This window comes from Staurois parvus, unplaced genomic scaffold (assembly GCF_062004578.1).
Source record: "Staurois parvus isolate SC_StPar_1 unplaced genomic scaffold, SC_StPar_1.0 ptg000209l, whole genome shotgun sequence".
Classification (NCBI taxonomy): Eukaryota; Metazoa; Chordata; class Amphibia; order Anura; family Ranidae; genus Staurois; species Staurois parvus.
The window spans coordinates 7634845-7657704 of record NW_028318005.1 but is presented as its reverse complement, the minus strand read 5'-3'; the positions used below and the strand labels follow the sequence as shown (position 1 = coordinate 7657704).

The window sequence follows — 22860 nt, the reverse complement described above, 5'->3', positions numbered from 1 at the left end:
CTTAAAAATTAACAGCTATTAGCTATTAATGTGTTTTAATGGAGGAGTCGTCCTGGTGCCTACTATTATTTTGAATAAATATATTGACAGACTCTTAATTTGGACTGACTACCTCCTGAATTCTGAAAGTTTGCCCATGCTCAGGTCTGTACCCAACTTCTTTTTCTGCTTTATACTGAAAGACACCCAATGCCTAAAGCCTTCAATCAGATTGCATGACCTGATCTTTTTTTCCTGGTGCAGGCTTGCTTAGCTGGCTTATAAAATTGATTTCTACATGTTTGAACTTGGCTATGCCATTTTTACACCGAAAGATTTATAGTTTATTAGATTAACATAGGTTTAGGTTAGATGGCCATATAATGCCTCATTACACATAAGACCTTGCTGATTTTTTCTAAAAATGTGCAGCTTCCTGACTTTTTCCTGATTTTGTTTTAATACTTTAAGTTGCTTATTGTCCTCTGTCAAATATGCAGATAAGGAGGGGTATGGCTTTTCTTGACTTGACTGATCTGTATGCTTGCTCTTGAAAGGTATTATAAAAATACAAGGTAGGGATTTTATTAGAAACTGGAGCAGCCAGAATCTAGAGCGGCTGTGCATGGCAACCATTCAGCTTCTATCTCTCACTTTCAATGCCTAAAGTGATCTTCCCAGTGAAAGGCTGTGTGTGTGGGGGGGGGGGTCATGTCAGGACAAGTCTTATCATTGGAGCAGAGCAGCCTGAGTTCCCAGCGTAGCTGGAGAACTGACCATGGTTTGTTCTGCTTAGTGTGGTCAGTTTTTAATAAGAAAGGAGAGGGACTGAAAGGAACACCAGGGATTTCATATAAGAAGCAATACAAAGAGAACAGGATACTTTTTCATACTAAGTTCATGGTACAGCAGGTGCATATCAGGAATATTAAATGTTGGATTTACATATTCTTTAACTGAGCAAGCTGAAGTTGGTTGCCATGCACAACTGCTCCAGATTCTGAAAGTGTAGATAATTCCCATGTGTATATGTAAGGAGGAGAGCCAAACTCAAAACTAAATTTGTGTAAATGTAGCCCAGCTATTTTCAATAAGAATAGACTCCTGCCCAGCTGTCTGATTGTAGAGTATTAATACAGGCATAGGTCTGGGGCAGAAGTACTAGATCAATTTTTGTTTGATCTAATGCTTTACATTGTAGAGGAGAGATGTGAGGTCTTATTGACCCCAGATCTCTCCATAAAGAGGACCTATCACTGCTTATTTCTATCACAAGGGATGTTGCATTCCTGGTGATAGGAATAAAAGTGATAAAAACATTTTTTTTAAAGGAACAGTGAAAAAAAAAAAAAAAAAAAAAAAATGTAAATAAAAATGTACCACTTGCCTATCGGGCACTTTTACCCCCTTCCTGCCCAGGCCAATTTTCAGCGCTGTCGCACTTTGAATGACAATTGCGCAGACATGCAACATTGCACCCATATGACATTTTTATAATTTTTTTTTCACACAAATAGAGCTTTCTTTTGGTGGTATTTACTTGCTGCTGGGTGTTTTATTTTTTGCACTATAAACAAAAAAAGAGCAAAAAATTTGGATAAAAAAAAAAATTCTTTGTTTCTATTATAACATTTTGCAAACAGGTAATTTTTCTCCATCACTGATGTGCATTGATGAGGCTGCACTGATGGGCACTGATAGGCAGCAATGATGGGCAGTACTAATGGGCACTGATGAGGTGGCATGGATAGGCAGCACTAATAGGCAGCACTGATGGGCACTGATAGGCAGCATTGATAGGCAGTACTGATGAGCTGGCACTGATGATGCTGTACTGATAGGCGGCAAGGTGGGTGGCACTGATGGGCACAGGTGGGTGGCACTGATCATCAGGACACTGATCATCAGTGCCGATCCCTTCGCTGACAATTGCCGGTTCTCGGCAGCACTTTCCTTACGCTGTGATAAAAAGGCTGCCGTGATTGGCTGTTTTACCATATCACGTGATCAGCTGTGTCTGTGGGGCACAGCGATCACAGGGGGCGCGCAGGGGGGAGTGTTCTGAAATGACGTCCATGGTCGTCGTCCCAGAATTACACAACTATGTTGTAGCCGTCCTTCAGCTATAGCGCGGTTGGGATTTGGTTAAAGTGCCCCTGTACCCCTGTGCTCGTGCACAGTGGTGAATGCATACGTAGGCCACACCCACATACAGTTAGGTCCATATATATTTGGACACGGCACAATTTTCATACTTTTGGCTCTGTATGCCACCAGAATAAATTAAAACAAAACAGTGCAAATTAATCTGAAGTGCAGACTTTCAGCTTTAATTCAAGGGGTTGAACGTAAATGTCCAGTACACATTTTAGGAACTGTAACCATTTTTATACACAGTCCTTCCAATTTCAGGGCTCAAATGTAATTGGACAGATGAATATAATCCTAAATACAATGTTCATTTTTAATATTTTGTTGAGAATCCTTTACTGGCAATGACTGCCTGAAGTCTGGAACCCATGGACATTACCAAAGACTGGGTTTCCTCCTTTCTGATGCTTTGCCAGGCTCTAACTGCATCTGTCTTCAGTTCTTTGTTGGTCTTTCTGCCATTAGTTTTGCCTTCAGCAAGTGAAATGCATGCTTAGTTGGGTTGAGATCAGAGGATTGACATGGCCATTGCAAAATATTCCACTTCTTTTCCTTCAAAAGCTCCTGGGTTGCTTTGGCAGTGTGTTTTGGATCATTGTCCATTTGTACTGTGAAGTGCCATCCAATCAACTTTGCTGCATTTGGCTGAATTGGGGCTGACAGTATATCTCTAAACACTGCAGAATTCATCTGGCTGCTTCTGTCACATCATCAATAAACACCAATGACACAGTGCCACTGAAAGCCATGCATGCCCATGCCATCATACTGCCTCCACCATGTTTTACAGATGATGTTGTGTGCTTTGGATCATGAGCTGTTCCAAGCTTTTTTCACACTTTTTTCTTCCTGTTTTTTCTGGTACAGATTCATCTTAGTTTCATCCGTCCCATGAATGCTTTTCTAGAACTGGTCTGGCTGTTTTAAATGTTTTTTGGCAAAGTCTAATCTGGCTTTTCTATTCTTTCAGCTTATGATTGGTTCGCACCTTGTGGTGAACCGTCTGCATTTGCTCTCGTAAAGTCTTCTCTTGATTGTAGACTTTGACAATGATACGCCCACCTCCTGGAGAGTGTCCTTCACTTGTCTGAATGTTGTGATTGGGTTTTTCTTTACCATAGAGAAGATCCTGCGATCATCCACCACTGTTGTCTTCCGTGGACGTACATGCCTTTTTATGTTGCTGAGCTCACCAGTGTGTTCTTCTTTCCTTTAGAATATACCAAACTGTTGATTTGGCCACTCCTAATGTTGCTGCTATCTCTGATGGATTTGTTTAGTTTTTGAAGCCTGTTTTTTGCATGGCCTGTTTCACTTGCATGGACAGCTCCTTTGAACGCTTGATGTAGGTTCCCAGCAATAGATTCCAAATGCAGCTACCACACTTCATTAGAATCAACTCCAGACCTTTTAGCTGCTTAATTGATGAAGAAATAATGGAGTAGCCCACACCTGGCCATGAAACAGCTTTTGATTCAATTGTCCAATTACTTTTGGTCCCTTGAAAAAGGGGGGATGGCTACTCTTAAGAGCTGTAATTCCTAATCTCTTCCTCCAATTTGAATGTACATATCCTCAAATTAAACTTTAAGAGTGTGCACTTTCAGTCCATATCCATTATATAACTATAGCTTGAATATGTTTTGGTAAATACCTGAAAATCTAAAATTGTGCCTGTGTCCAAATATATATGGACCTAACTGTATGTAAACTGTATTCAAACCACACGTGAGGTATTGTCACGAACATCAGAGCAAGAGCAATAATTCTAGCATTAGACCTCCTCTGTAACTTTAAACTGGTAACCTGTAGAACTTTTTAAAACATCACCCATGGAGATTTTTAAGTACCACAGTTTGGTGCCATTCCACGAGCGTTTTAAAGCATGACATGTTGGGTATCTATTTACTCAGAGTAACATCATCTTTCATATTTCACAAAAACTTTGGGGTATATTTTGTATTTTGGTTTTTTTATTCATTAGAGTGTATTTTTTTTCCAAAAAATGTATACTATTATTATTATTATTATTATACAGGATTTATATAGTGCCAACAGTTTGCGCAGTTCTTTACAATCTGAGGGTAAACAGTACAGTTACAATATAATTGAATACAGGAGGAAGCAGAGGGCCCTGCTCATTAGAGCTTACAATCTAAAAGGGGAGGGTCAAGTGATACTAAAGGTAATAACTGTTGGGGATGAGCCGATGGAGAAAATACATGTACAGTTGTTAGGTGGAGGCAGGATAGGCTTATCTGAAAACTTGCAGGGATCTCCTAAAAGTGGATAGAGAAGGAGATAGTCAGACAGATTGGGGTAGGGAATTCCATAGGATACGAGAGACTCGGGAGAAATCCTGCAGGCGAGCATGGGAGGAGGTAACAAGGGAACTAAAGAGTCTTTGGAGGAACGAAGAGTGCGATCTGGTTGGTATTTTGAGACTAGGTTAGTGTAGTAGCTGGGGTCCTGAGTTGTGGATGGCTTTGTAAGTTGTTAGTATTTTGGGGTAGCAGACACTGAACGTTTGGTAAGGTGGATGAGTCTGGCAGCAGCATTCATGATGGACTGGAGGGGGTATAGCCTATGTAAAGGTAAGCCAATGAGGAGGGAGTAATTGAGGCAAGAGAGTGAATTAGGAGCTTTGTGGTGTCATTGTTTAGGGAGGGACGTATTTTGGAGATGTTGCGGAGGTTGAAATGGCAAGCTTTGGAAAGTGGTTCGATGTGGTGCTGAAAAGAGAGTTCAGAGTCCAGGATTACACCTAGCACCCTGGCATGCAGGGACGGGTTGATGGTTCTACCATTGATCATGACAGAGAAGTCGGGGAAGGGGCACATGGGAAGTATGATGAGCTTGGTTTTGGATAGATTGAGTTTGAGGAAGTGGTGTGACATCCAGGCTGATATATCAGTCAGTAAGTTGGTGATACATGAAGAGACTGATGTTTTGAGCTGAGGGGTAGAAAGGTAGATTTGGGTGTCACCGGCGTAGAAATGATGTTGAAAGCCATGGGAGACTATCAGCTGACCCAGGGAGGAGGTGTAGATTGAGAATAGGAGAGGTCCAAGAACAGAACTTTGGGGGAGCCCAACAGAAAAAAGAGGAGAGGAGGAAGTAGAATTGTAAGTGACACTGAAGGTGCTGTGGGATAGGTAGGATGAGAACCAACGAAGAGCACAGTCACGGATACCAAGGGAGTAAAGTTTTTTGAGGAGCAGGGGGTGGTCAACCGTATCAAAGGCAGCTGAGAGGTCCAGAATAGTGTCCATTGGTTTTTGCTGTTAGTAAATCATTTGTGAGTTTTAGGAGAGCAGTTTCTGTGGAGTGTTGAGGGCGAAATCCAGACTGAAGGGGATCAAGAAGGTTATTCTTGATGAGGTGGTCGCTCAGTTAGTTATAGGCCAGTCGTTAAAGGAGTTTGGAGGAAAAGGGGAGCAAGGAGATGGGGTTTAGGTTGTTAAGATTGGTGGGGTCCAAGGAAGGCTTTTTAGGTATAGGGGTGACTTGTGCATGTTTTAGAGTGTTGGGGAAGAGAGGGAGTGATTGAAGATGTGAGTTAGAGAGTGTAGGATAGAGCCAGAGGGTGACGGCAGTATCTGAGAGGGAATAGGGGACAGGTGGATAGGTGGGCGTCCGAAAGAAGTTAAACAACCTCGTCTGCAGTAGCAGGGCTGAATAAGGGAAGTGTTGAGGCAGTGGAGGACGAAGAGGAGAGTTAAAGGTAGAGAAGAGTTGATGGGGATTGGATGAGAAGGTATTAATGAGAGTGATAAAATAGGTCTGCTTGGCAGTGTGGAGGCAAGAGTTGTATTTTTGGAGGGCAGTTTTATAATGATTGAAGTGTATTGAGTTAGGTTCATGACAGCAAGCTTTGCATTGCAGGAGAAATGATCATTATTTCAATCAGAGCCCATCTGTGTCATGTCATTAGCCGTGGCCAATCACAGCTAATCACGACAAAAAAAACCTGAATGTATCAATTTCATTCAGTTAAATGCTTGCTTATAGCAAAGAAATTCTTTGCTATAAGCAATCAAATTGTGTAAAAAAAAAAAAATACTGATCACTTCCCCAAAGTAGTACAATGTAACTATGGTAACATTATACTACTTTAGTCATAGTGTATTATGAAAAAAAAATCTTAAAAAATGAGAAAAAAATGTAATTAAAATAAATTTATCAATTTGTTTGTTCGTACTGTCAGTATCCCTGATCACCGCCACACCAGTTATATGCTGATGCTGTACTGCACTGGTGACAGTATGTAAAAAAAAAGTTTGTGAAAATATTATTTTTAATTTCTTCATTTTCCAAAAAGTTTGACAAAAAAATTAAAACTTCAAAAAAACTCGCCATGCCTCTTATGAAATATGTTGGACTGTCTACTTTGCATAAAGGGGTCATTTGGGGGATATCTGTACTGTTCTGACATTTGTGGGCCTCAAGAAATTAGATCGGCTGTCAGTACTTCAGGATTGATCAATATTCAGATATATCCCATAGTTTGTGAACTCCATAACTTTCCTACAGACTAAATAATAATTACTAATTTGGGTTATTTTCACTAAAGAAATGTAGCAGAATATATCTTGGCCTAAATTTATGAAGAACAATTATTTATTTGAAAACTTTTATAACAGAAACAAAGAAAAACGTGTTTTGTTTTTTTTTTTCAAAATTTTCAGGTTTTTTTGTTAATTTAGAAAAAAATAAAAACCTCAGTGGTGACTAAATGCCACCAAAAGAAAGCTCTGGGCAGGAAGGGGGTAAAAGTGCCCAGTATTGAAGTGGTTAAAAAGTAGTTTTTGTTTTCAACTACTTGCTGACCGCTTCTCCACATTTTGTGGGTGAGCCGTGGCTCTGGGCAAAGAGACGTCATCTTATATCGCTTTCTGTTTCAGGGTGTGAACGCGCCTGCACCCCCCATTACCCCCCCCCCCCCCCTCGGCGGTCCAGGGATACTAGTACACTGTTTTAGTCTAGCACTTTTTGCTGGGCACGGATAAGGTAAATAAAAGTACTCTTACCATCCCCTAGAGTCTAAGCAAGCAGTTAACCCATGCAATGCTAGGGTAGCCTGACTGCAAGGGAGGACTTATTAGTTTTCCAGAGTTCAGCTTTAATAGCCTAGCAGTTCCACCAGGTTTACAACCCCAGTGGTTTAAATGGTGGATAGACAAAGCTTTATACCATATTGGACACTTTCTCAATCACAAAGGCATTCGAAGCTCACATCAGTTCCTACCAGAGCTTAAAATGCATCCCTGTTAAGTTTTCAGTTTATGTTGAATTTCCTAAATACTTTCAAAAAAGAGAAAAGTAGTATTACTGTAAGAACTGGGTTTGAAAACAGCTGAATGCTTGATATGACACAGAGTTGAGGGCATTTCAGTACTATGCAAGTTATATCTCTACCAAGCTACTTTATAGACTAGCTTGGGAGAAGGAACTGAGGTCAGAGAACCATGAAGAGGACTGGAACATATGGACCTTCAGAATACACAGAGTAATACTTCATATGGACCTCATAGAGGCTAATTATAAAGTCCTCTCCAGACTCGCCAAAGTCTACCCCTTGTCCCTTATGTTTGAGGTGTGGGCCAGTGGGCACTGTGTTCCATATTTGGTGGACTTCCCCCATTATTAGAAGTTTTTCAACAAGAGTAGATGCACTGATACACTCTGTCACCATGATCAATATCTCCTAGAATGTTTGAATGACCCTCTTAAATCAACCAATTGATGACAATCCTAGGCATTCCCTTATGCATATCTTCTACATGGCAAGGTATCAATTGCCATGGCTTGGAAGACTTCTATAATTGCTGCTGTGAAACATAAAATTACTTGAACAATGCCTAGTGAGAAAATAGTAAAATTCCTGCAGGATTAACAGGCAAGGTGTGCGAGGGTTTGAAATCTATGGATAGGACACATACAGCCCCCAACTTAAAGCAGAACTATGTTCAGTTTAACCCCCCCCCCCCCCCTTTTGCAATTACAAAAGATCTTTTTTCTGTATTTTTAATTTTTCCCTGGCAGTCCTGGCTGCTGTTCTGGCTTAGGCCAGAATTATGTGTTCCTGGGAGATGCAATGTAAGTATCCCAGGAGGCTGCAAGATCAAGCACACAGAAAGAATAGAGGGTGGGCGCAGCATGTTGTCGGCTGTCACCCAAACAGTGGTTCACAGTGGGACACACTGGATTCTCTGGGTGAGAATGTGTTTTGAAGATAACCTAGCAATATAAGTGGAAGGGTGTTTGTTCATTCATTCTGTTTTACCACCTTTCTTCTTTTCTGTTTTGGGATGAATGTTTTTTATATTGCCTTGTGCAAGATAGAAGATTGCTGTAGTTGATATGGTGTCTCATTTTTTGTGGAAGATGGCTCTCTGTGACATCACCACTAGCATGATGGATAGCTTGATTGCAAGTTGTAATTTGCATATGTTTTTAATATAATTGTTTGATACCCAATTTCTAGCTGTTGGAATCCACTCAAACCCATCTCCAATCAGTATTATAATTGTGTTTTTATTGCATATCTTGAGTAATGTAGAGGAAAGAATGGATTGGCTTCTGTTTGTATGACCTTTTATTTGTTTTTGTTTTTAAATCAATAGAAACCACTAATAGAAAATATAACAAATAGAAAAACAAACATAGGCTTTCTCAACTGTAGTGTGATTCAGACAGGTCAACCTCCTTGGGGATCTTACTGCCCAATACAGGAATGGCATTCAACCACATATCTGCTTCTTTGATGGAAAAAAATCACTTTATGGTAGATCCAGTGGAACCAACTATCACTTCTATTGGTCTGGCACTATCACACACACTTCAGTCTGTTGGTACAGGAAGAGAATACTAGTAAATAGCATCACATATCCTTCCTTGAGAGTTAGGCCCCATTCACATTGTGTCTTTTATGTGCATTGTGAGCTTGGTGTGAAAGCCCTGTTTGCTTCATTTTTGCTGAAGTTTCCAGCTGGACACATGTTACACAGAGTTTAGTGGCATTGCATGTAAAATGCACATACAGCACACTGCACCTCAAATGCACAGGTGTGAACAGAGCCTTAAGGCTGTGTTATTATAATGACCTAAAGCCGGAATGGATTATCCTTGGAGCAGTTGACATTGTGGCAAATTGCACAATATGAAAAATGTATTTCCTTGTCTGCTCTCCTCCAGTGATGTCAATTCTGTGCTCTGAAGACTTTACATTGTCTCACTGCAATGCAAAGAGATCAACTGTCTCCCTGGCCCCAAGTGTGAAAGGAGCCTTAGGCAGCCTGTTCATTATGAGTGGACTGCCAACACACCACAACAGATGAAAAAATGTGCATCACCATTATTTCACAATGTAACACACCACAACGCACTGTATGTGTGCTGTGGTATGCTGCAGTGCCTTGTGCTCTACTGTACAATGTGTTGGAGTGTCATTCACAATCATGATACACTCATGCAGATTTAACATGCTGAAAAATGGCCACATGTTGAATTCTTAATAGTGTGGGACTTTTAGTCCATGAGGCCTTCATTTGTGATTTTCAAATAGGTTTTTTTTTCTTAAACTGAATTGGAATGCTATCAGACTATTTTTTTATTATTATTATTATTATTATACAGGATTTATATAGCGCCAAAAGTTTGCTCAGTGCTTTACAATATAACGGGAGGCAATACAGCAACAATACAGTTCAATACAAGAGGGATAGGAGGGCCTGATCCTTGTATGAATAGTACTAAGCTAAGCTCTATTTTAATTAGTCTATTCCTGCTTACTTGCTTACAAGCCAGGCTGGAAAATGCAGCACTTGGATTGCTTGCTATAGGTAGATTACAACTGTCATTAATTCTTGTGCGATCCTGAAAAAGAAATGATCAGATTGTTAATGGCCAAACAGACACTTTCCCCAGTTTTTATAAATGAGGTCCATTTGTGAGGCAGTTTGCATAGATATGCTTGAAAACGGACTGGATCATGCTTCCAGCTGATCAAGGTGTATTCCTTGAGCAGCTGCATAAAACCAATCTGCTTTTATTTGTAATGAATGGTAAGCCAGTAGTGCAACACATATCTCTTCCTACTACGATGTAGGATTCTTATATTTTTTCAATTTAATCTGAAAAGTGCTCACTAAGCTGCTGTAGAAATGGAGTCCTCTTTCAACACTAAAGCACTGACCCACACTATAAATCACTGGCTCCGGGACAGCAGCTTGTAGTCTATTTACACGTTTAGAAGCTGAAACAGTTTAATTGCTCTAATTTGAGCACTTCACGGTTTTGTGTAATGTGTTTCCGTTAATGCTGTGATTTCTGCTGGCACTACATCATTATGTAAAACATTCCAAATCCGCTGGATATAATTTTATAAAGAAGCACTTGGTTAAATGAGCCCGGTGTGACATGTGTATGTTAGATGATAGTGGCTTGCATTAGCTTGTATGTCTTTTGTTAAACAAAAATCCAATGAAATGATACATAAATGCGCAACACCACAATGTTTTATATAATCTGTTTTGGGAAAAGGTTCAGTGAGATGAGACTGTTTTTGTCTCTTTAAGTTAACCTCATGGACGCATTAAAGACCAACTCCATTCAAAACTGTTTTCGTTTTGTACCGGTCAGGGAAAAAGTTAGATAGTCTTTTGGGTCTTTATTCCCGTCTGTGTCCCCACTGGGTAAATTTACTTTCTGTTCTACTAAAAGAGTGTCAAAAAGGGCAGGGAAGGAGGGGATATCTATCTTGAGGGGTGAAGAGACAATATCTGTTTGCTTTTTCATGCTTTGTTTTTTGTCCCTCTAGCACCCCTACCCTCTCATATTTTGTCCTAGTTTCGCTGGCACAGAAAAAGAGGGGACTCTCCCAGTAAGGACACAGTCAGCAATAAAAACTTGACGAGGTGGTCATTTAACTTGGAAGAGGAACTCTGTCTAGTTTTGGAGAGGATATTCTATGGGAGTAGGGCAGGGCTAAACTCATTTTCAAAAAAATGTCTGGATATTTTTTATTTAACCAGAATTCTACTTTATCCTTATATTTAATCACGTATCTGTATTGATGCTTATCTTTGCTTGCTTTACTTCAATAATGTTTTTTTTTCCCTCTTTTGCATATGGCATTGCTATGTTGTATTTTTTTTTTTTTTTTTAATATGCTACCTTTTTAGAATTTTCTAATTTCTCTGAATATTTTACCAGTTTACCATTTGTTGGCATTGTGACTCATCTGTTTTTCATATGTTTCACCATTTGCTCCAAGGAAATGTGAGATGATCATAGCAGTGCAGTTGAATGTTACATTTCAAGTGTTATGTTAAATTGTATTAAGTGTGTAACGGTGGCCATAAACAGAGTGATTTTCTTTCTTGCAACCACTTACTGTGTTGATGAGGGAATCTCTCACGTGGAGCCATTTTGTTCTCCCGGCAGGGACAGCGATAATAGCCGCTTGCAATAATCGCATGGAAAATCAGACAGGTTGGTCGTACCCAAGTTGATCGATCAATCAACTTGGGTACATTCAACCTGCCACCCTGTTGAACTGGTCAAGATTCAAACCATCTATGGCCAGCTTAACACAGTTCAATAAAATGAGGTGAGATGTAACACACTGACTCCAGCACCCTTTTAAATAAACCTTAACATTGCCAAAAAAACAACAGAAGTGTTATAACATGTGCTACATAACAGTGTCCAGGTCATTGCATAAATCTGACACAAAGCTGTGCAACTCAAATGGAGTACATGATTATGAAGCAGACTTTCCTGCAAAAGTCCATCTTGACCATGCCCCCTTCAACCTTCAGATCCTTTCTATTGCTCATGTAAAGTAAACTGTACAAAAAAAAAAGCCTGCACACCAAGTATGTTTTTATGTTAAGTTCTTCCAGAAAATAACAATGTGCTTCTCACTGCCAAGAGCAACCAGTTACCATGTTTGTTGGCACTGGTCCTTCCTCTCCCTTGTCCTGCACCCTGCATTTGACCCATCACTATGTTGGGTAGACTCACTGACCAATAGCAAGGCATAGGGGAGCATGGGTCACAATCAGGGGCCACGAAATCTGCGTGCATCAGGATACAGCAGGTATAACAGGTTCCTGGGCACTTGATCCTGTGAACCATTGTCGTGTAAAGATGTTGGCATGGTTCAGCTGTATTAGGTGGCCTGTCACGCTTGGCTATATTTTCAATAAATGGAGAATTGATATTCATGTAGAATGTAGCACATGTAAAAACACGTCTCCCATTTAATTTCAGCCTGTGAACTTCACTTTGAAAACACCAAGATCCCCGTAGAGAACGTCATTGGTGAGGTTGGCGGAGGTTTTAAGGTATGGTGTGATCCCTGCAAATGATGTCTTTTTTACATAGTTACATAGTAAGTCTGGCTGAAAAAAAGACAAAAGTCCATCTAATTCAGCCATAAAAGATTTTTATTAGTTCTGTTCTCACACAAATGATAATTTTTGTCTGTCACCCTGTTCTTACTGTTAATGTGTTGCTCTGCTCCCCAATTTCACAAATTGTCTTCTAAACAATATTCATGTCTTATAATCCATTAAATAATTTCTGACAGGTGACTGTATACCGGTGACATGTGCAATGTAACTGACCATTTCTCCTCTTGTTGAAAGATTTTCTAGAAATTTTCTCTTGTAGAATTTTGTTAATAAGAGATGTCTGATTTTCAGGTTGCCATGAACATTCTAAACAGTGGGAGATTCAGCATGGGTAGTGCCTCTGCTGGCATGATAAAGAAATTAATTGGTAGGTATAGGCAGCTGGCATAGAGCTCCTTAGTGCATCATGTTTAAAAAAAAATGTTGATACTACTATATCAAGATATAATTCATACAATGTAAGAATAAGGTATCAAAGAAGAGATGAATCCATAAAAAAAAATTATGTTATTGATCTCACAAGACAACAACTATAGATAAGAGACTAGAGACTGTAGGTTAGTAAAAAGTCACAATGTTTTGTTCTACTAAAACAAAAATGGGAAGACTTGTAATAGCACAGACAAAATCAGATGAAAGCAAGGGGAAAGTATTACCTTTGTGATAGGGATCTCTTGACGGCCATTGAATCAGTACCATTAAATGAGCTGACCTAGATCCATTCATGAAGCTTGACTGACAAACTGCATCAATCAGTAATCCCCTACCTTAAAGTGATACTAAACCCAGGACCCTGCATTCACTATATCTGGTCTCCCCCAGTACACACAATGTGGAAATGCAATTATTTTAGTAAATATAAACCGTTAAATACCTTTACTCATCAGCAATTAGAGCAGTCTTGTGCTCAAGCCCTGTGCTGATCACATGCCCTCTCCTATGAAAAAAAAAAAAAACCCTCTCTAGCAATACACACCAAATTGAGCATGTGCATGTGACTACAGATTCAGTCTGTATCAGGTGTTCATTTCAACAAGAGGAGGGGCAGAGAAGAAAGGATCAAACAACCTTTATATACAACGCAGGGGATTAACCCTTTAGGTTCTACAGTGAGTATAGCTAGAATGCTTTACTGCATATACAGACTGATTTTACGGTTGTGGGTTTGGTAACACTTTAACAAAATTGTGCCTACTAGACCCAACTGTGTCTTGGATAGAAGTCTCTCACACACACACCACATTACAAGACTGCAACAGCCAGCATCAAGACTGTAATAAAGCATACAGCAAAACTCCTGCCACTGTCATGTGATAAATATGCCATATAATGGAAAAATGCTCAATTCAGATTACTTACATATTTATCCAACACATTTTGGTAACTAGATACAAAAGGAGTGACACATCACTCCCATGTCACAGCCAGCATTCAGAGGGACACCAGTGTATTTCAACTAGGAAATTAGGATATCAGTCTGATATGTCAGGTCCACGTGTAATTTTTAAGCTGGATTTCCAAATGGTTTATGAATGAGGGAAAATTTTCAGTGAAGAAACCAAGCCACTGTTTAAACTTCCTTTAAAGGAAACCAGTGCCTAGTTGTGGTACTGGCATTGCTGACCAACTTCTAAAATGCTAGCTACCTGGCATTGAAGCTTATCTTTAGACTTCAGTTCTTTTTCAGCCACTGACCTGAAAGATCAGGAAATATAGAATAAGAGAGAAATCATATCTCCTTTTTGGCATACTTGTTAAAATCACGACTGCCAGTCAGCAGTGAAGTCCACAATATTTCTAAAAACACACAAACACACACCATTTCTCTTCATATATACCTGGAACACAAATTGCGTTTACAATAAGCACCCTTCACTGACACTGGACAAGTGTAGTTATACTGCAGTGCAGGACCATTTAGCCAACCTTAGCCTGACTGTAATGGTATCTGGAATAATTACACATTTTATTTTATCTGTATTTGCCTATGGTAAAATCACTAAGGGTAGAAGGAGATGATTGTGTACTTATGTGTTCTGTAGTGATTTCTTCATAGAACTACAACCCTGATTTCAAAATATTTGGGACACTGAGTAAAATCTACACAAAAACAGAATGCAAATATTTGCAAATCTCATCAACCCATATTTTATCACAATAGAAAACCACAAAAATATCAAATGTTTAAACTGAGAAAATGTACCATTTTAAGAAAAAAAAAAAAAAAGGTAATTGTAAAATTGATGGCAGCAACATGTTTCCGAAAAGTTGGGACAGTGCAACAAAAAGCCGTCAAAGTAAGTTGCACTAACAAGGAAGAGCTGGAAGAACATTTTGCAACAAATTGGATTAATTTGCAACAGGTCAGTAACATGATTGGGTATAACAAGAGCACCTTAGAGAGAATGTCTCTAACTTCCCTAATATGTGAAAAGCTGTGTCTAAAAATCTGTAATAATTTGATCTGCAAATTCGGTATATGTAAATTTCATAATAATGTTCCTCAACTTAAAATGGCAAGGACTTTAAATATATTATCATCTACAGTACATAATATCAAAAGATTCCAAGAATCTGGAGACAAGGACAAAAGCAGTATTGGATGCCTGTGATCTTTGGGCCCTCAGATGTCACTGAACTAAAAACTGGCATGATCGTGATAGGAAAGGGGAGGGGCCTGAATATGGCACCGACAGGTCTCTCAGGTTAGGTGCTCTTGATGTCCGCCAAAAATGATGCATAGGAAAACTTGACTGGTCGCAGCCACCCTACCCTGCCTTGTACCGCTGTCCTGTAATGTGTCCCCGTCCGGTGCAGAGTCGGTGATGACATTGGTGTGGCCCCGGAGGGAACTGAGAGACTGTGCCCCCGGCTGGCTGAGGAGAGAGCCGGATCAGTGGAGTGGGGAGTGCTGGGTGCACTCACGTAACAGCGGCAGGGGAATCCTGGGAGACGCTGCTGCAAGAGAGGAGCCAACACAAAGCGCTGGAGCGGTGATATCCACGGAGCGTGACCCCCCTGCATATGCGGCCACCTCAGTAACCTCAGTAGGCAGATTACCAGCTGGAGTGAAGGAAGGAGAAGGGAACGAGGTGTCCTACCATTGGGAAGCTGGCAGCGGTGGTGAGTTACCGCAGAAGCAGTGTGTCCTTATAGACTGTATTAAACTGTATTCAAGGGGGAATGCTGGTGCAATAAAACTCATAGGTGGCTGGGAAAAAAAGACTGTAAAAAAGAAAATTAGGGGTCACCCAGTGGATTCAGGAGAAAAGGAGAGGGAGAAAGCTTTCCTTTGATCCGTGGATAAATAAGGAAATATATCCCGGAAAAGAAAAGAAGAGTGCATGGAGCAGGGGTGGACTGACAACTCATGGGGCCCCTGGGTAATTGGGGATCATGGGGGCCCCTGTGTCCTTGCCCACACTCAAAACACACTCAAAAAAGGCTATAAAAGGCACCAGGGGCATTTTATGGGGCCCCCTACTGACCCCGGGCCCTCGGGCACTGCCCGAGTGCTTGAATGGTCAGTCCGCCCCTGGCATGGAGTAAATTATAAATTTAATCACTGAAATTTTGGAAACGGCACACTTTTCTGAGTGGTATAACTAGGAGCCATACATCAACATAATGAATAGATCTATAAATGAAAACACCCCAATCAAGTACAAGCACAATTAGAAAATATATGCCTCCGCAGGAGAAAAGCCCAGAGGGTCATACCCCTGAGAGACAGCAGGGAGCAAAGGGAAAATATGAACTGGGAAACAACAAAGAAGATCAGTCTAGACTGTCATCAGGAATATTGAGCATAAACCAGACTAAAGAATATTTGAATATGGAAAGCAAAGTAGAAAGAGAAAATACAGAAGAACAAGTAACAAGTTTGCAAATGCTCATGTAAATGGAAATTATAGAAATGTGTGCGAAATTAGAACACTCTATAATAAATCAAATGGGACAAGTTCTAACATGAGTGGAGGCAACAGAGGAAAAATAGAGAAACATGCTCAAATAATTATTAAGCTGGAATGGCAGGTGGAAGGAATGTGAAGAGAGCAAAGGAAGCTATCATACAAGCTGGAAGATTGAGAGAATAGAGACAGAAGGAACAATCTGAGGATCCATGGTCTGCCAGAGGTTTCTAATTGAGAAGATTTGCTGGATGAAATGAGAAAAGTGTTTAATCCCCTGATAGGTAGACCAGTGACAGCCCAACTGAAAATAGACAGAGTACATAGGACTACACGACCCTAAGGAATGCCATCAGAAACCCCAGGGACGTGATTGTGCGATTTCACTATTATGAAGATAAAGCTACAATATTATCTGGAAGAAGATCTGAGGGATTTCTGCAATAAAACATGGAGAAACAAATCAACAAATTATTGCAGATTTAGCACCAGAGACGTTAGCCAGAAGATCTTTGAAACCATTACTGGAGCAGATGCACAATAAAAATGTTCGATACAACTGGGAGTTTCCAGCATGCTTGATCGGTTGGATAGATGGACACTCTGCGAAATTGAGATTCTCTGATGACTTCTGTGAAAGATCAGATTTACAGATATTGGACATACTGGGATGGTCTGAAGGGGCTAAGGAGAGTATATTGTTAGGAAAAGAAATGTGGCAATTCGTTTCCAAAAAGAGATTGAAATAGGAATAGGTTGGTGGGATGGGGGGTCAATGGAAGAACTTCGTGGAAGATAAGTATCGAGCTTCTCTAAAATGATAGCGAGGTATCAGCAGGTTAAACAGGTACCGATTTCGGGACCCTAAGATTGTAGATGGGGGTTCGGTTAGGTGTACATGCCACATCTGACTCCAGGGCTGGAAATGGGCCAAGGGGTGTGGGGGATGGAAGTAGGGCAGTTGGGGGTATGGAGGAGGGAGACGGGGAAGGGGAGGGGGGGTGGATGGGAGGGATGGGCAGTATAGAATATTTTGAAGATATTTTATTACTGCAAATTATAAATACATGCACTCAATTGAGTTGGAATGGTAGTAGGAATAGAGTTGACCTTCATGGCCTATAATGTGAAAGGACTGAATACTACTTTGAAAAGGCATAAGATTCTCGGGGGAAAAAAAATCATCGTTCTATAGATGTAGTCTTTTTACAAGAGACACACGTATCTTAAGATACACATATCAAGTTATATTCCAAATATTACCCAACTTGGTACTATGCTGACTTACCAATAAAATGGGCAAAAGGAGTATCAATTGGGTTTGCAAAGAATATAAGATTTAGCTGTTAGGATAGATTGGTGGACCCCGAGGGTTGGTTTTTGTTCTTAAGAGGGAAACTGCAGGGAACAGAGTGCACACTAGCAAATATTTATTGCCCTAATAAAAATCCAATACTATATCTTGAGGAAATGCTAAGAAAACGTATGGATTTTAAGAAGGGTAAGCTGATTGTGGCAGATTTTAACTTTTGCATGGGTCCATGGATGTATACATCATCACGTTCTCAGAGAGATCAAGATAGAAACTTAAAGTCCGTTAAAAGGATGTTATAATCAATGTCAGCTGATAGATTCTTGGAGAATTCATCATTCAAAAGAAAGAGATTAAACTTTCTTTTCTGCTGCGCACAGGATGTACTCAAGGTTGGACTATGTAATGATAGAACATAGACTCTTGGAGTCTTTGGTAAAATCTAAAATTGAGATAATGTCAATATCACACCATGCACCTGTCACAATTTATTTATTATTTATTTCAGGTACTTGTATAGCACCGTCAATTTACGCAGCGCTTTACATATATATTGTACATTCACACCAGTCCCTAACCCTCAAGGGGCATACAATCTAAGGTCCCTAACTTACATTCATACATACACATACATACTAGGGACAATTTAGACAGGAGCCAATTAACCTAGCAGCATGTCTTTGGAGTGTGGGAGGAAACTAGAGCACCCGGAGGAAATCCACACAGGCACAGGGAGAACATGCAAACTCCAGGCAGGAGGTGCCGTGGCTGGGATTCGAACCAACGACCCTAATACTGCTAGGCGGAAGTGCTAACCATTTAGCCACTGTGCTGCCACAATGAGTTTACAATTAGGAGGGAAGAGAAAATAAATATGTGGAAATGAAATGAGACGCTCCTACAGGAACCAGAGACGGAAGTAAGAGTAAAGAGAGAAATGGAGAACTATTTTTTATCTAATGAGACTGATGAGGTATCGGTTGCAACAGTTTGGGAAGCGCATAAGGCAGGGTTTAAAATTTTGATTTTAGACCTACTAGCCAGGCACAAACCTTACTCTTCACCAATTGCCCCACCCAACCTTGCCCAGGTCCGCCTCCAATTCCGGCCTGTCCCCCAACCTCACCCCCAGCCCTGCCCCCAACCACGTCCCCTTAAAACTTATGAAATTACATTTTTATTTAGAATAAAGAGTCCAAAATATAAATAATTGCAATTATAACATAGAGAGCGGACCTCTCCTGCACCTGTCCCCTCAGCGGCGCTGCCAGTGTAATGGCAGTGCCGAAGAAACCGGAAGTTGGAAACCGGAACTCGGCTTCACAATGAGGCTTGGAGCACAGGTGCAGCTGCTCCATCCATCATCTGTGCTCGCCACACAAGAATTTCTCCTCGCATTTGGCGAGCAGGCGAGCGGCTTTTTCAAGCCCTGGCATAAGGTATATATTAGGGGAATCTTGATTTCTATAGGGATAAAAAAAACAGAGACCTAGGAAAGAAAATAAGTTTATTAACTGAGGAACTATATAACTGAGAACAAACATAAAAAGAAAATAGAAAAAGATATACAACAGAAGATAACCCTAACAAGAGAAGAGTTAAAGGACCTAATTGAACAGGAAAAGAGAAGAACCTTTAATAGGGTAGCAAAGGAGAGATATCAGTGGGGGAATAGATCAGGAAAATATTTAAAGAGAAGGTTAAGAGAAAAGAAAGCAAGGAATTATATATAGAACATTAAAGATGAGGAGGCATGGTCTATTCAACCACTGATATCGCAGTATATTTAAAAAATACTACAGTGGATTATACAAGGTAAAACCTAAGAACTTGAAAGAAGTGGAGGGAGAAAAGGAAAAAAAAAGGCAGGGATATTTAAAGGAGGCTGGATTGCCAAGATTAGAAGGAGAAAGGTTAGTGAATTTCTTCACAGGAAGAAATTCATACTGCATTGAAGAGCACATAAGCAGGAACCAGATGGGTATACAGCGAGATATTATAAGAAGTTTAAAGGACAATTGGTTCCCAAACTGTGTAGTTATATGAATAAATTAGGAGAGGAGATGGAAATGAAGGAGTCATCGTTGCAGGCATACAGGTGAAACTCAAAAGATTAGAATATCGTGCAAAAGTTTATTTATTTCAGTAATGCAACTTAAAAGGTGAAACTAATATATGAGATAGACACATTACATGCAAAGCAAGATAGTTCAAGCCGTGATTTGTCATAATTGTGATGATTATGGCTTACAGCTCTTGAAAACCCCAAATCCTGTATTTGACACAAATGTGTTTGCCTAGCATGGAACCAAATACATTTAATTTTGATGCAGTTCTTTGAAACTATACACTCCTAGAAAGCGGGACAGTTGCAGCATTATTACATTATTGCATTATTGCATGCATACCTGCATAGTTTTGTGAACTGTATATTGAATAAACTGCATTTGTACTAGCATTCGTGCACTTGATCCCTGGGCTGCATCCATGCCTGGGCCACTCCCTGCATGCCTGCCTGATGCCTGGGCGGGACTGCATAATTAGGTGACAAAATAGTTGTTGCTTTTTTTTTTTTTTTTTTTTTTTTTTTTTTTACTTAAAGGGTCCCAAAAGAGGTAGCCAGCAGAGAGGCAGGTACACCGCCCTTGGATCCAGTGGTCTCGAGGGGGAGTAATCTGGTGTTGTTCCCATATCACGATAAACCAGTGGTGTCAGGGGTATCTGGGCCACTGTGTTTGTCTGGCATTGCAGCTATTCATGGTGGTGGAGCTGCCATGGACTACGGCCGCATTATTTTGTACATGCCTGATCTCCTCTGAACTCAGAATCTAATTAGGGTCAAGCCCTGGTTACTACTTGAAGGTTAGACTGCCTGGGTATCCCAGGTGTTGTAAGCTTTTGAAGGCTTTTGAATTTTATTGCTGCCTGGAGCTGGAGGGCTCTAATCCAAGGCAAGTGGGTCATTTCCACAATTTCTCTGGGGTACAGACTAGACTTTCGGGTCTTCCTCCCTCCCTGGTTTCTAAACTTAAAAGCACCGATGAATCCATAGAAGAGCAGAGCTTTGTTACAGGCACTTGATAGCCTATTGTCTCAGGGGGTGATCACGGAGGTTCTAGCGGACGAAAGGTTTCAGGGGTTTTATTTAAACCTGTTCACAATCCCAAAGCCAAATGAGGATGTAAGGCCCATTTTGGACCTCAAGGGGCTAAGCCAGTTTCTAAACATCCGGTCTTTTTGTATGGAACACTGTTCAACAGGTAAAAAGTTTTGGGCATAAAATTAGCTAATCTTACATAATTTCGGGGTGCTGAAAACGAAAATGACCCTAAAAAATGTTGATTGGCTCTAGTTTCCATGATATATTCACCCATCTAATGACGTAAGCCATTCAAAATTATGATGCAACTTCAGCTGCATATTGCGCAATTGATACTGGTGACCAATAGAAAATTGCATGTATACTGAGATGATGCAATATTAGCCTTTAATTGCATCACTTCACTGCATAAAAGCTGCAGTATCTGTAGCTGATTGTAGTTCGACAGCGTCTTTACATTTCGTTTTATGCTTATATAGGCTACTCAGTAATGCCTCGAACTTGTGTGAATAAAGTAGATAATTTCTGCTATATCTGCAGTGAAATAACTTTTATCTCACAAAAAAGGAGGATAACAGGAATGATTAAGAAAGCCTACAACTTGTATTTTGGCTGCAAGATAGAAGACCAGGACAAGAGCTGGGCACCACATATATGCTGCAATTCTTGTGGGACGGCACTGGAGCAATGGTTGAATGGAAAAAAGGCATCTATGCCTTTCGCTGTGCCAATGATTTGGAAAGAGCCAACAGATCATGTTAGTAATTGTTACTTTTGTATGGTGCCTCCAATTGTAAAAGGGCTAAATAAGAAGAAAAAGTTATCTGTGCACTATCCAAATATTCCATCGGCAATACGTCCAGTTCCTCATGGAGAGGGGCTACCAATTCCTAAAGCACCAGAATCCTTCGTGGTTGAGTCAAGTGAGGAAGAACCTGAAGCGTGTAGTCACGTGCAGTTGTAAGAGATAGCCCTTTCCTCGAATACAAGAGAAAAGCCAAGAGAAGCAAAACCGACACAAACTGAAGACAAAACTAGTGAGAATCCTAAGTATTAAAATGATTCAACTTAGCTTATGGCTATAATTTTTCTTGGTAATCCTATGCAATATATTATGCCATTTAGGCTTTGTTATGTAGTCAATATCACTTGCTTTATATTTGTGGAAAGACATCTATCTATATAATTATTGTGCATTATGTAGTCATTACGCCTATAGTAGAAAACTTTCCGTTTACAGAAAAAACTAGAGCCAATTGCCAAATTTCATTGTTATATTTGAACTCAGAATGTGAAATTCATTAAGAAATGGATCCTTTTGTTTCCAAAACTGGCAAAAAATAAAAATTTGTTGAACAGTGGAATCGATTTGGTCAGTAGTGGCCTCTTTACAGGAAGGAGATTTTTTAGTGTCTATAGACATCAAGGACGCATTCCTATATATGTTAATATTCTTTCCTCACTGCGGTTTACAGTAGGGGCTCAGCATTTCCAGTTCATAATACTACCGTTTGGGCTGGCCATGGCTCCCAGAGTTCTCACAAAAATTCTTGCTCCGGTGTTGGGGCTGCTCAGAACTTGGGGGGTATCGGTCATTGGTTATCTAGATGATCTGTTGCTCAGAGGTTGGTCGGTGCCAGGTCTGAAGCAGGATGTGGTTCTTACGATGTAGATCCTGGAACAGCTTGGCTGGTGCTCAACTTCAAGAATTCGACCCTGGAACCAGTACAGAGCCTGGAGTATTTGGGGATGGTCCTAGACACAGTTCAGGCAAAGGTATTTCTGCCTCCAGGAAAACGTTGCTCTCTGAGGAATGATGTTTGCAGTCTAAAAGCCAAGAGGTAGCCTTCAATTCATCTCTGTATGAGGTTGCTGGGGAAGATGGTGTCCTAGTTCAAAGCTATTCCTTATGCCCAGTTCCACTCCAGACAGCTGCAGAGGAACATTCTGACTGAAACAAGGAGGATATGTCCCTGGATTACTGTA

At 40.3% G+C, this 22860-nt stretch overlaps 1 protein-coding gene across 1 annotated transcript in view; it reads left to right on the top strand.

The window, feature by feature from the left end:
• The window catches only part of ACAD9 (acyl-CoA dehydrogenase family member 9), a 129962-nt gene that overhangs the window by 69788 nt on the left and 37314 nt on the right, over nt 1-22860 (top strand). Inside the window, exons 8-9 of the mRNA XM_089678730.1 lie at nt 12409-12482; nt 12843-12918. Coding sequence (XP_089534856.1) covers nt 12409-12482; nt 12843-12918 — 150 coding nt within the window. The remainder of the gene's footprint in view (nt 1-12408; nt 12483-12842; nt 12919-22860) is intronic.